The sequence below is a fragment of the Panthera leo genome, chromosome C1 (assembly GCF_018350215.1).
Source record: "Panthera leo isolate Ple1 chromosome C1, P.leo_Ple1_pat1.1, whole genome shotgun sequence".
Classification (NCBI taxonomy): Eukaryota; Metazoa; Chordata; class Mammalia; order Carnivora; family Felidae; genus Panthera; species Panthera leo.
The window spans coordinates 102633761-102647852 of NC_056686.1; the positions used below are offsets into that span (position 1 = coordinate 102633761).

General features: G+C 37.7%; 1 protein-coding gene and 1 long non-coding RNA gene across 3 annotated transcripts in view; one reads left to right on the top strand and one right to left on the bottom strand.

The window, feature by feature from the left end:
* Positions 1-14092, top strand: part of LOC122228579 — a 45658-nt gene that overhangs the window by 20585 nt on the left and 10981 nt on the right. The window lies entirely within an intron of this gene.
* Positions 1-14092, bottom strand: part of FMO5 (flavin containing dimethylaniline monoxygenase 5) — a 33276-nt gene that overhangs the window by 6670 nt on the left and 12514 nt on the right. The window contains exons 3-6 of the mRNA XM_042953686.1: positions 10339-10527; positions 8677-8839; positions 7505-7647; positions 4407-4606 (exon numbers count right to left, since the gene is read on the bottom strand). Of these exons, the coding sequence (XP_042809620.1) occupies positions 4407-4606; positions 7505-7647; positions 8677-8839; positions 10339-10527 (695 nt within the window). The remainder of the gene's footprint in view (positions 1-4406; positions 4607-7504; positions 7648-8676; positions 8840-10338; positions 10528-14092) is intronic.

A 14092-nucleotide genomic window follows, 5' to 3' on the forward strand; every position in this document is an offset into this window, starting at 1 on the left:
TATAGTCCAGCCAAACCAGGCTACGTGCAAGTCCAAGAGAAAAATGTATTTTTCATTATTCTAAGACCTTGTACTTAGAATGCTACTTCCTTACCCTATTTGCTTGACTATGTCTTATTGTTCTAAAACCCCAATTCATTTTGTAATCACTGAAGTCATGGATGCTACAATTTCCATAATTGGGTGAAATAAATGAGTGAAAAGTTGTTGAAGAACGTAGTCTCAAACTATCACCCAACTGATTAATTTCAAAGGAAGAAAATCTTTACAAAGGAGAAACCTGGTCATTAATACGTCATGTGGCTCCTGATGTGATCTACCAAGAAGGCAAAACCTGTAAATATTTGTAGCAAAAATGTTTCCCTTGAATATAGTAAAGGTAGAACAACTATGCAAGCCCAAATTTTGAGACTTTTTATAAAACAAGTGGCTCGATTCTTTTAAAAAAAATCTATGTCAAAAAATGGTGAATTATTTCAATTGAAGAGATTAAAGAGATATGACAATAAAATGCAATGGGGTAATGGGAATGCAAGCTGGTGCAGCTACTCTGGAAAACAGTATGGAAGTTCCTCAAAAAAGTAAAAATGGAACTACCCTACAACCCAGCAATTGCACTATTAGGCCTTTATCCATGGGATAGAGGTGTGCTGTTTTGAAGGGACACATGCACCCCAATGTTTATAGCAGCACTATCAACAATAGCCAAAGTATGGAAAGAGCCCAAATGTCCATCGACAGATGAATGGATAAAGAAGATGTGGTATATATATACAATGGAGTATTACTCGGCAATCAAAAAGAACGAAATCTTGCCATTTGCAACTATGTGGATGGAACTGGAGGGTATTATGCTAAGTGGAATTAGTCAGAGAAAGACAAAAATCATATCACTTCACACATATAAGGACTTTAAGACACAGAACAGATGAACACAAGGAAAGGGAAGCAAAAATAATATAAAAACAGGGAGGGGGACAAAACATAAGAGATTCTTAAACATGGAGAACAAACCAGGTTACTGGAGGGGCTGTGTGGGGGGGATAAATGGGTAAGGGGCACTAAGGAATCTACTCCTGAAATTATTGTTGCACTATATGCTAACTAATTTGGATGTAAATTTTAAAAAATAAAAAATAAAATTAAAAAAAAAACAACAAACCCACACTTACATGATCAATTAATCTGTAACAAAGGAGGCAAGAATCTGAAATGGGGAAGAGACAGTCTCTTCAACAAATGGTACTGGGAAATTTGGACAACTACATGCAAAAGAATGAAACTGCACCACTTTCTTATATCATAAACATAAATAAACTTAAAGACCTAAATGTGAGACCTGAAACCATAAATGTCATAGTAGAAAACATGGACATTAATCTCTTTGACAGTCTTAGCAATATTTTTCTGGATAGGTTTCACAGGCAAGGAAACAAAAGCAAAAATAAAGTTTTGGGACTACACCAAAATAAGAAACTTTTGCGCAGTGAAAGAAATCATCAACAAAATTAAAAAGCAACCTACTGAATGGGAAGAAATACTCATAAATGACATATCCAATAAAAGAATAAAATCTAAAATATGGAAAGGACGTCTATGACTCAACATAAAAACAAAAAAATTTTAATTAAAATTAAATTAAAAATTATTTAAAAAGGCAGGAACCTGAAACAATTGTTTTACACAATGTATAAGTAGGAAGAATTTCAGGAGCAGCATGGTATGATCAATTGCTATTCAAAATATAATTTAATGTTTAATGTTTTATTTTAATATAATTTAATGTTATAATTTATTTTAATGTTAATATAATGTTGCACAAATATATATGCAATGCTGTATATTTAGACATGAATGGGGGTGGGGAGGAGCCTGGGAATCTAATGTCAATGTGTGGGGTATAATAAATAAAACTTGAAAGTTAAAAAAAAAATGCAGTGGGGTAATACCCGAAAGGATCCTGGATTTAAAAATAAAAGAGCTATAAATAGTATTATTGGGACAATTTAGGAAATTTGAATGTGATACATTAGATAATAGTATTTTATTAATGCTGAACTTCCCATGTGATCATTGTATTATGTTTATGTAGGAGAATGCCCTATTTCTTAGGCAATATATGCTAAAGAATGTAGGGTAAAGTGTGTTAGAGTAGCTGTAACATACTCTCAAATGGTTCAGGAAAGAATATGTAGTATTCATCTATGGATGGATGGATGGATGTGATATAATCAGATGGATAGATGGGATTTACCTATCTTCAGAGAAAGGGAGAGAGAGAAAGCAAATATAGCAAACTGTTACTAACAGGTGAATCTAAGTGAAAGGTGTATGGGTGCACATTGTACTTACTGTTTGTAGGAAGTAAATCTGAGCATTTAAAAGGATAAAAAATTGGAGGGAATATATCAAACTCAACACCCAAAAAACAAATAATCCAGTGAAGAAATGGGCAAAAGACATGAATAGATGCTTCTTCAAAGAAGACATCCAGATGGCCAACCGACACATGAAAAAATGCTCAACATCACTCATCATGAGGGAAATACAAATAAAAACTATAATGAGATACCACCTCACACCTGTCAGAATGGCTAACATTAACAACTCAGGCAACAACAGATGTTGGCGAGGATGCGGAGAAAGAGGATCTCTTTTGCACTGCTGGTGGAAATGCAAACTGGTGCAGCCACTCTGGAAAACAGTATGGAGGTTCCTCAAAAAGCTAAAAATAGAACTACCCTACGACCCAGAAATTGCACTACAAGGTATTTACCCAAAGGATATGGGTATGCTGTTTCAAAGGGACACATGCACCCCAATGTTTATAGCAGCACTATCAACAATAGCCAAAGTATGGAAAGAGCCCAAATGTCCATTGACGGATGAATGGATAAAGAAGATGTAGTATATATATACAATGGAGTATTAGTTGGCAATCAAAAAGAATGAAATCTTGCCATTTGCAACTACGTGGATGGAACTAGAGGGTATTATGCTAAGTGAAATTAGTCAGAGAAAGACAAATATCATATGACTTCACTCATATGAGGACTTTAAGATACAAAACAGATGAACATGAGGGAAGGGAAGCAAAAATAATATAAAAACAGGGAGGGGGACAAAACATAAGAGACTCTTAAATATGGAGAACAAACAGAGGGTTACTGGAGGGGTGGTGGGAGGGGTTGTGGGAGGGGAATGGGCTAAATGGGTGAGGGGCTTAAGGAATCTACTCCTGAAATCATTGTTGCACCATATGCTAACTAACTTGGATATAAATTTAAAAAAAATAAATTAAAAAAATTGGAGGGAATAAAGCATTCAAAATCAGCTTCTAGAAATGCTTTCATAGTCTCTACCTCCTTGACTGTGTGGACTCCCATCCTTCATAACCCCATAGCACTCCATGCATTCATCATATTCTATTGTCTGTCTCCTCCTTAGAGTATTTAAGGTAAAATCCATTTTTAGAGTCTGACATTTATTGTGTGACCTCAGACAAATTAGTTTCTCTAAGTGTCAATTTTTATAACTGCAAAATGGAAATGAAAAATAGTACTAACCTTTAGGGTTGTAATGAGGATTAAATGAGATAATGTATTTAACTCCAGTCTAGCACTGTGCTTGTCTTCTGTAAAGTCCTCAAAAATAAAGTGTTGTTATTTGTATTAGCATTACTATTAGGTCTTTAGTCTCTGTGTTCTCATGCCCGGTATAATGCTTGGCTCATTACGCGTGTTCAGTATTTGTTGGATAAATGAATGAACACTGCCCTCTGCTCCCATTTTGTTGTTTTTACTGGGCATCATGTAAAAACAACTTGTGGGGTGCCTGGGTGGCTCAGTGGGTTAAGCATCCACCTTCAGCTCAGGTCATGATCTCATGGTTCGTGAGTTCATGCCCTGCGTTCAGCTCTGTGCTTACAGTTCAGAGCCTGGAACCTGCTTTGGATTCTGGGTCTCCCTCTCTCTCTGCCACTCCCCTGCTCTCTCTCTCTCTCTCTCTCTCTCTCAAAAATAAAATGAAACCTTAAAAAAATTAAAAAGAAGTTGTATCTGAGGAAATAATAAAATGGTTAAGGTCAAGGAGAGTCATAGCTTGAAGATTACAGATGAGTAGATCTTGGACTCCTATGAGGGCAAAATACAAATCTGATCTCAGATCTGTGGATTTTCTTTCTTTTTCTTTTTCTTCTTTTTAGGAATCTTTGCACTCAATGTGGGCCTCAAACGCACAACCCTGAGATTAAGAGTTGCATGCTCTTCCAACTGAGCCAGCCAGGTGCCCCACAGATCTGTGGGTTTTCTTAATGTATGGGTAGGGGTAGTTCTGTTAACCTGTGCCAACAGTCCTTGTTCTTGTGCCTTGGCTATTACTGCCCCACCCCCATCCTGGTAACATACCTGTGTTTAGGCTTTAGGCCAAACATTTCATGGTCAAACCTTTGGTTCATCTTTTTCTCCAAAAAATTGTTTGCTAATGATTGACCACAGATATTCAAAAGAAAATGTTTAAATCGAGAAGAGACTAACACATCAAGGGGATATCCATAGTCTGCTACACGATTCAGGATCCAAGACCCTCTCCTGGTGCTGAGGAAAACCTGGGGCATGGAAAAAAAAAATGGTTTGCTTTTGCCATTCTGGCTCATAATCCTTTGATAGCACCTGCTCTCTTCAAGATTAAGTCCAGACTCATTCATCTCTCTTTTTAGTCCCTGCACGATCTTTGTTTTATTTTCTGCAGTTTTCCTTCTCAAACACTATGTGTACAATTAGATTAGGGCATTCACTAAGAATGTGTCTTGCTCTGAACCACCACTGCGTTTCTGCTTAATGGTATTATGCCTCCTTGAAAAGTCGCCTATCCTCTTAATTCTCCAAAGCCTATTTATTGTTAAGATCCAGATCAAATCTGCCTCCTCCATAAGACACTACTGACCATTCTGGCTGACAATTTTCTCTCCATCCTCTGAGCTACTCTAGCACTTACCACCTGTCCAACTCATTTAAAATTATGGAGCAGTTGAGCTGAAAGCAATTGCACATCATATAATCCAAAACCTTCAGCCTTTTTTGCCTTTGACATTGTTAGCACTATTACCAACACAAAACAAAACACCCCCAAAAACCCCAAAACAAACCCACACCTGTTATTTATCATTTATATCCATATTAAACTTTTTACACTCATTTCTGTCTCTCCAAATGTGTTTCCTCCACGGTGGGGGGGTCTAGCATACACATCTTTTAGTCTCCCCAACACATCATCCTCATTGTTTCCATTTATTGTTTCCATTTATTGAGAATTATGACCTGTAAGTGATTGTGCCAGGGCCTTTATCTATATTTTATTTAATCAATACAACAGTCCCTTGAGGTAGTTCTTCTTATCCTCATTTTATGCATGAGAAGGTGAATAACTTGCCTGAGATCATACAGCTAGTAAATGGAAGGGCTGAATATCCAACTCAGGTCTGAGTCACCCCAAATCCTGTGCTGCTGAAGAATTGTTTCACTGACTGCTTAAAGGAAAAACTGTAGATCGCTAGTCAAACAACAGGAAGCTGATACAGTTTTGATATTCAGTTACTTGGCAAAAGTACCTCCTTCTCTACAAGACTCTCTGGGGATGTAAGTACCTGCTTTATGGTCTTTTGTCTAAGCTCTTCCATAAAACGGTGACCTGTCTACAGAGGGATGATAATGTACTTCACACATACCTTCTCACTGATGGTAACCTCATGGGCTCTCATTATTGAGCACTTTGATATATCATAGTCTAAAGAGTATGCGTGGTCCTAGGAATCACACAGCTTTATGTGCAGTCTGTATAACTTTTGTTATAAAAGTATATGAGTCCTATAAATGCTCAGAGTCTCAATTAAAAGGCTCCCTACATACAAAATTGTGACAATAATGCATTGCAAGGCTGTTGTCAGAATTAGTGTTTTTGCAAAGGGTGTGGCATATGGTAAATATTCAATAAATGCTTAATGGTTATCATCATACTTCTTATTTCAGTTTTCTATCTATACCTTGTTTTACCACCATATTTATAAGAAAAATGGATTTATAAGAAAAAATGTGAGGAAAGTTGTTTTATAAGAAACAGATATGTTCTCTTCACAAAAGCATTTTACCACAAGAATTATTATACCAAAACTTCCTTGATATACTGAAACTTACAGATCCACTTAAATTTTTTGATTTACAAACAAATTCTAATAAATACAATTTAATACATAAAGCAAAAAGTTAGAACCTGGCAAGTGAGTGTCTTTGGCTTGCTTTGTGGGATGTCGGCACTGCCCCTGCCACGCAGACATGGTTTTGCTGTGCATTGTCCCGGCCTTTCTCAGACACAGCCACCTTATCTCCACCTGCTCTAGATGCTTTGTTCTTTGCCAATCTACAGTTCCTCAGTGCATGGAAGTCTCAGCGCCCTTATAACTGACCATTCAACATGTTTGGATCCCCACCATATACCTTGCACAATCTTTCATCATTACACCTACACACACTTTAACCCTTTTTTTTAATACCAATTTCCTGATAAAGCTTGTTGAATTGATGCATGGAATAACATATGAAATTACTTTTGTGGTGATGGATGGGGATAATACTGAGAAGTGTTATTGAATGGAGTTTCTGAGTAAAGGTCACTTAACAAAGTTGCAGCATTAAACTTCTATTGAAAAATAGTAATTTAAAACATATTTGTGGAGAAACACAGCTTAATTAAAGTTACTAGAAAACAACCAGACATTCCCCTATTGCCAATAAAGTTATGATTCGATAAAGATACGAATAACAAAATGTAACAACGACACATCTTTTTCTAGGAATTTACAATGAAGGCACTCTCTTCCTAGTTCAAAATCTATGATAAAAAACAAAACAAAACAAAACAAAAAAGACCTCTAGGACATAGAAATTGCTTTAGGGTGAATGTCCTTCTATTACTGAACTGTATGCAGAGCTGAGGCGAACTTGCATGTACCACAGTGTGTGGATGCTTTCCATACTGATATCCACGTTATCTTCGGAAAGATTAGACTGCTTCTTTTTTTCCATTTGGGGAGAGAAGAGGAAAATTCCCCCACCCACCATCCTATGAGCACAAAGCCTTCAGCTAAACCAGTGTGCTTTCCTTCACGTAAGACTGTGGCACTTCTGCTGTCCTAAACAAGAGCCACACTCTGAAGGCTGCATTCGACCAAACTCCCCAAGGAACTGCATGGTCTTTAAAGTCAGAGGCACATTCAGAAGAGACAGCTGATTGGGATCACTGGGATTCTTTAGTGTGAGGTCAACTGAATGATGGGAATCTAACAGGGAATGTTGGCTCCCTCATATCATCAACATAATGTTGCCAACTGAGGTCACAGAGCCAAGCCCTGTGTTTGCTGCTATATGGGCTATATGAAGAGGTATTTACACTCTATGTTGGGTCCACATACAGCTTCTTTGGTGAAGCAAAGTAATTTACTGATTCAAACCTGCTTGGCTGTGTGGGAAATTTCCACAGCCAGATCCCCTCCAGAATTTCCAATGCCAATTACAATGACTCTCTTTCCAGTGAAACTCTGTGGATTCTTATAGTCCCGGCTGTGGAAGTACTGTCCTTTGAACTTCTCAATTCCTGCAAGGGAAGGGAAAAGAATTATCCGATGAGGTTTATCTGCTATCATTTGTCAAATCATTCATTCTGTTAGTGGTGTGTAGAGTTTAAGCACACATCTCCATATAGTCTCCCTTTACACAGCTGCACTCTTGCCTTTCTGAATATATTTGCCTATTTTCTTTTCTCACAGTCTCAGAGCAGAATCTTGTGATTTCCTTATCATGAATAGTCGGCTTAACTCAGGATCTGTTTATATTTTGGACTTGTGGACTCCCAAATCCAAACTCCTTCAGAAAATCTCCATTATCTTTTGTCTTTTCATCCTCTTTAAATACCTATTTTTGGGGTGCCTGGGTGGCTCAGTTGGTTAAGCCAACTGACTTGATTTCCCTCAGGTCATGATCTCACGGTTTGCAGATCAAGCCCTGAGTCAGGCTGCTCCATGCCGAGGGTGAGGAGCCTGCTTGGGGTTCTCTCTCTCCCTTTCCCTCTGCCCCTCCCCTGTTCATGTGTGCACACACACATGCTCGTGTGCATTCTCTCTCTCTCTTTCTGTCTCAAAAGAAATAAAATTAAATACTTCCATTTCAATTGGAGTTATATGTTTTCATATACTCTAGAATATAATAAATAGAGTGCTTTGTTTTTTTCAAAATGAAAATCCAGGTCAAAGACTATAATTAACTTCTTTCTTGAAGTTTTAATTTCTTCCTTAGAAACTCAATATTCATTTGTTTCCTCAATTGCTGAAAAATCCTTCAACCTTCAAGTTCATGTTCTTTCTTTTGATCCTTAGAAAAACTAAGGTTGTTGTGAAACCAAAGATAGAGCCTTCTAATTTTTCTCTAGTCCCCGAAAATAATGTTATTTCTGCCTCCCAAATGGCAATAATCAAAGTCACCCCAACATCTTTTAGGGGAACATGTAGAATTATTATAAGCCCTTTTTTCATCCCAAGGTAGGAATCACTTAGACCACCATTTTCCCATTCCTCAGAGATCAATCACGGGCATGGCACACAGGCTTCCCTCCTTGTAGACTACTCACCAGGGAAGCTTTCCAAGGGTAAGTGAGCATTGGTGTGATGGCCGGTGCAAACCATGACTCCATCAAAGACATTTACCTCCTTTTCCCCTTCAGATTCTGTAACTACCTCCCATTGGCCTGAAGTGGAGAAATCAGGCTGCTTCTTCACACTGCACACAGTGGTCTGAAAGAAAAGTGATAGCTACGGGAGACTGTAACCATAGCCTGTACAGTGGACATCTTCCCTGACATGTCTCTCTTTGCAGGGTATTAACACATATGATATCACATATGATATCACAAGTATGATATCACATAATAGAGCTAATGCAGGAATATTTAATTTTCATATTTCACAAATAAGAACTTTTTTGTTTGGGGCTGGGGTCAGAGTGAGAAAACTCCCGTGAGGCAGGCGAAATAAAATGGCAGGATAATGCCGCACTCTCCCCTGCTTCTAGAAAAGTGCAAATTACTAGTTCTCTTAGACCAGTACCTAAGATGTCATGCAACACTCGAATAGAACTTCGGCTTCTCCAGTGCTTCTGAGACACCCCATGCATTAAGTGCCTATTCCTCCCCTGACCTCCAGACAAGTCCTATTTGAAAGTTGTTGAGGGGTGCCTGGGTAGCTCTGGGGCACCTGGGTGGCTCAGTCAGTTAAGTGTCTGATTTCTGTGCAGGTCATGATCTTGCGGTTTGTGAGTTCGAGCCCTGCGTCAGGCTCTGTGCTGACAGCTCAGAGCCTGGAGCCTGCTTCGGATTCTGTGTCTCCCTCTCTCTCTGCCCCTCCCCTGCTCGTGCTCAGTCTCTCTCTGTCTCAAAAATAAATAAAACACTAAAAAAAAAAATTAAAAAAAAAAGTTGTTGAGAGAGTAGATCCAAATAGTTCTCATCACAGGGGGAAACAAAAAGGTAGAAGATTTAGGCTTTTTGCCAGTTGTCAGAAATATCTGTGTTGTTGTTGTTGTTTTGTTTTTTATGGCCATGGTTAAAGATGACAGAAAAATCATGGAAGACTTAACAGTAAGGAACCATTGGAGTGATCTAGTACAACCATCTTGTTTTACAAACAAGAAAATTTTTACAAACAAGAGACATCAAAGTTTAGGAACTTACTTGCCTGAGGTCACAAGTTGATTAGTGGTAGAGCAAAGACTAGAACTCAAATTTTCATTCCCCATTTCAGTGTTCTTTCTTCTACACCAGAGTTAACTTCTTGGCTTCCTCAATAAGTTCCCGATAACTGCTTCACTGGGTTGTTGTGATCACATAAAACTAATGCATTGGCAAGTACTTCAGAAAGTATAAAAGGCTAAGCAGTAGCAGGTAAGTTGTGGCGGACTGAGAAGGTTTTAAATTCCCATATCTGTCAGTTCCCCTCTCTAACTGGGAAAGCATTTCCCCTCATTTGTTTTATTGCAATTAGATAGTATAAAATGAAGGAATGGAACCATTCTGGCAGGTGGCTTCCAAGATCTGAAGCCCAAAATATACAGAAAAAGGACCTTTCCATGGATATATTTCAGGCACAGAGAAGACATAAGAATAGAGTTGTTGTCTGGATAGGATAGATATGTGGGCATATTAAGCCAGTCTTTACTTGTAAACACTGGTAAATGAAACCACGTTATTCATTTATTTGACAACTTCAAACACAAAGACACTCACAAAATTTCCTACCTTCAATCGAATATATTTTAGAAGATCAAATTCTTTGGCATACATCCTGAAATACTGCAGGACCTGGGAGTTGTGCATGAAGTTAGGATAATGATCTGGGATGGGATAGTCACTGAAGCACATCATCTCCTTAGAAGTGTTGATGATCACTGATTTGTAAATGCTGGCCCTTCCTTCTTCAGGATTTTCCTACAGTAAATAAGAAGCATTCATAGCAACTTGAGAATTAACTTTATGGTTTATAAACAGTCACTAAACATTTGAAAAAGTTTTCTGAAAGAAATGCCAATGAAAAAGTTATACAGACACATACATCCCTTCACACCTCCAGGTATTTGTGCCCTTGGGTAGTCTCTTCCCCTTGAATCTGAGTGGTCTCTATGACTTGTTTTTGACCAACAGCATGAAGTTGGAATGATACCCAATAGCTTCCAAGACAGTCCTAAGGAGTCTTGCAGCTTTTGGCCTCTGTCTCTTAGAAAGCTTGATCTGGCAGGATTCAGCAGTTATGTAAGAAGTCCAACTACCTTAAGCCACCATTCTGTGAGTAAGCCCAAGTCAGCCACATGAAGAGAATGTTTGGGAAACAGAGATATGCAGCTAGCCCTTGGAAATTCCATTTATCCCAGCTGAAGTTCTAAATATGTGAGTGAAGAGACCATAGCAGAAAATGAATTTGGAGACATCTAAACTATAATTTTCTTTAAAAAAATTTTTTAATGTTTATTTATATTTGAGAGAGAGACAGAGAGAGAGAAAGAGAAAGAATGTGAGCAGGGGAGGGGCAGAGAGAGATGGAGACAGAACCTGAAGCAGGTTCCAGGCTCTAAGCTGTCAGCACAGAGCCTGACGTGGGGCTTGGACCCATGAGCCATGAGATCATGACCTGAGTTGAAGTCGCACACTTAACCAACTGAGCCACCCAGATGCCCCTAAACTATAACTTTCAAATCTATGTAGGAACACTGAAAATGGCCTATGATATGATTTTTAGTTAAAAAGGTAATATTACAAAATTAAATTCACATTCTCACCACCAAATGCATAAAACTATGTATGCATAGGGCAATTGTATACCTATGTCTACCCACATTTATATAATTATACATTGTATAAGTTCTCTCCTGTTAGGTAGTTCTCTCTGAATATATTTCACTTATTTATTTATTTTTAATTTTTTTAATGTTTATTAATTTTTGATACAGAGACAGCACAAGCAGGGGAGGGGCAGAGAGAGAGGGAGACACAGAATTGGAAGCAGGCTCCAGGCTCTGAGCTGTCAGCACAGACAGGGCTGTGCTGCCCAGCACGACGCAGGGCTCTAACTCACTGACCGCAGCTCATGACCTGAGCTGAAGTCAGACACTCAAATGACTCAGCCCCCCAGTGCCCCTATTTCATTTATTTTTAAGTCAGTATAGCCTGAAAATAGGAAAAACAAGTTGATTTACTAAGGAGGTAGTATTTTTTTCTTCTGTTTTTGTGAAATGTTGTTTATATAACACCCATACATGACTTTAAAAAAAAAAAAAGCCTTCAGCAAACTAAGAAAAGAGAAAATTTCTTCAATTTGATAAAAACAACTGACAAAATACCTACAGCTAACTTCATAACTTAATAGTGAGAAAATGGACAATTTCCCCCTACAGTTGGGAACAAGGCAAAGATGTCCTCTCTCACCACTCATGTTCAACACTATACTAGAAATCCTAGTTGGTGCAATAAGACAGGAAAAGGAAATAGTGGCTGTACCAGATTGCATTCCCACCAACAATGCAAGAAGGTTCCCCTTTGTCCACATCTTCACCAGCACCTGTTGTTTCTTGTGTTGTTGATTTTAGCCGTTCTGACAAGTGTGAGGTGATATCTCGTGTAGTTTTCATTTGTGTTTCTCTGATTATAAGTGATGTTGAGCATCTTTTCATGTGTCTGTTGGCTATCTGTATGTCTTCCTTGGAAAATGTCTATTCATGTCTTTTGTCCATTTTGAAATTGGATTGTTTTTTGGATGTTGAATTTTATAAGTTCTTTATATATTTTGGATACTAGCCCTTTATCAGATATGTCATCTGCAGATATCTTCTTCCATTCTGAAGGTTGCCTTTTAGTTTTCTTGATTGTTTCCTTTGCTGTGCAGAAGCTTTTTATTTTCATGAGGTCCCCAGAGTTTATTTTTGTTTTTGTTTCCCTTGCCTTAGAAGACATATCTAGAAAGAAGTTGCTATGGCTGATGTCAAAGAGGTTACTGCTCATGTTCTCCTCTAGGATTTTTATGGTTTTATGTCTCACATTTAGGTCTTTAATTCATTTTGAATTTTTTTCTTAAAAAAATTTTTTTTTAAACATTTATTCATTTTTGAGAGTGAGAGAGACAGAGCATGAGCTGGGGAGGGGCAGAGAGAGAGGGAGACACAGAATCAGAAGCAGGCTCCAGGCTCCGAGCTGTCAGCACAGGGCCTGACGCGAGGCTCGAACTCACGAACTGTGAGATCATGACCTGAGCTGAAGTCGGACGCTCAACCGACTGAGCCACCCAGGCACCCCTTGAATTTATTTGTCTGTGTGGTGTAAGAAAGTGGTCCATTTTAATTCTTTTGCACATTGCTGCCCAGTTTTCCCAGCACCATTTTTGAAGAGACTTTTTCCTGTTGGATATTCTTTCCTGCTTTGTCAAACATTAATTGACCATATAGTTGTGGGTTCCTTTCTGGTTTTTCTATTTTGTTCTATTGATCCATATGTCTGTTTTTGTAGCAGTACCATACTATTTGGATCACTATATATATAATATATATATATATATATATATTATATATATATTATATATATATATTATATTCAATATAACTTGAAGTCTGGAATTGTGATGCCTCCATTTTTGCTTTTCTTTTTCAAGATTGCTTTAGCTATTTGGGGAAAATAGTATGGAGGTTCCAATAAAGTTAAAAATAGAACTATCCTATGATACAGCAATTGCACTACTGGGTACTTATCCAAAGAATACAAAAATACTAATTCAAAGGGATACATGCACCCCAATGTTTACAGGAATGGTATCTACAGTAGCCAAACTATGGAAATAGCCCAAGTGTTCATAGACTGATGAATGGATAAAGAAAGCATGGTATGTATGTGTGTGTGTGTACACACACACACACACACACACACACACACACACACTGGAATAATAACCATAAAAAGAATGAAATCTTGCCATTTGCAACAATGTGGATGGAGATAGAGAGTATTATGCTAAGTCATAATGACATAATCAAAGAAGCCAGAGAAAGACAAATGCCATATGATTTAACTCATATGTGGAATTTAAGAAACAAAACAAACAAGCAAAGGGGAAAAAAAGAGAGGTAAACCAAGAAACAGATTCTTAACTACAGAGAACAAACTGATGGTTACCAGAGAAAAGGTGGGTAGGGTGATGGGTTAAATAGGTGATGGGGATTAAGGAGTGTACTTGTCGTGATGAGCAATGGGTGTTTTATGGATGTGTTGAATCACTATATTGTTTACCTGAAAGTAATATTACACTGTATGTTAACTAACTGGAATATAAATAAAAACATAATAAATAAACAAAGATAAATAAAGTGGCATTAAAGCAAAAAAAAAAAAAAAAGGAAAGGAAATAAAAGTATACAGATTGGGATGAAGAAATAAAACTATTTTTATCCATAGGTGACATCACCGTTTATGTAGAAAATCCCAATGGATTAAAAAAACAGAAAAAAAAAACCCC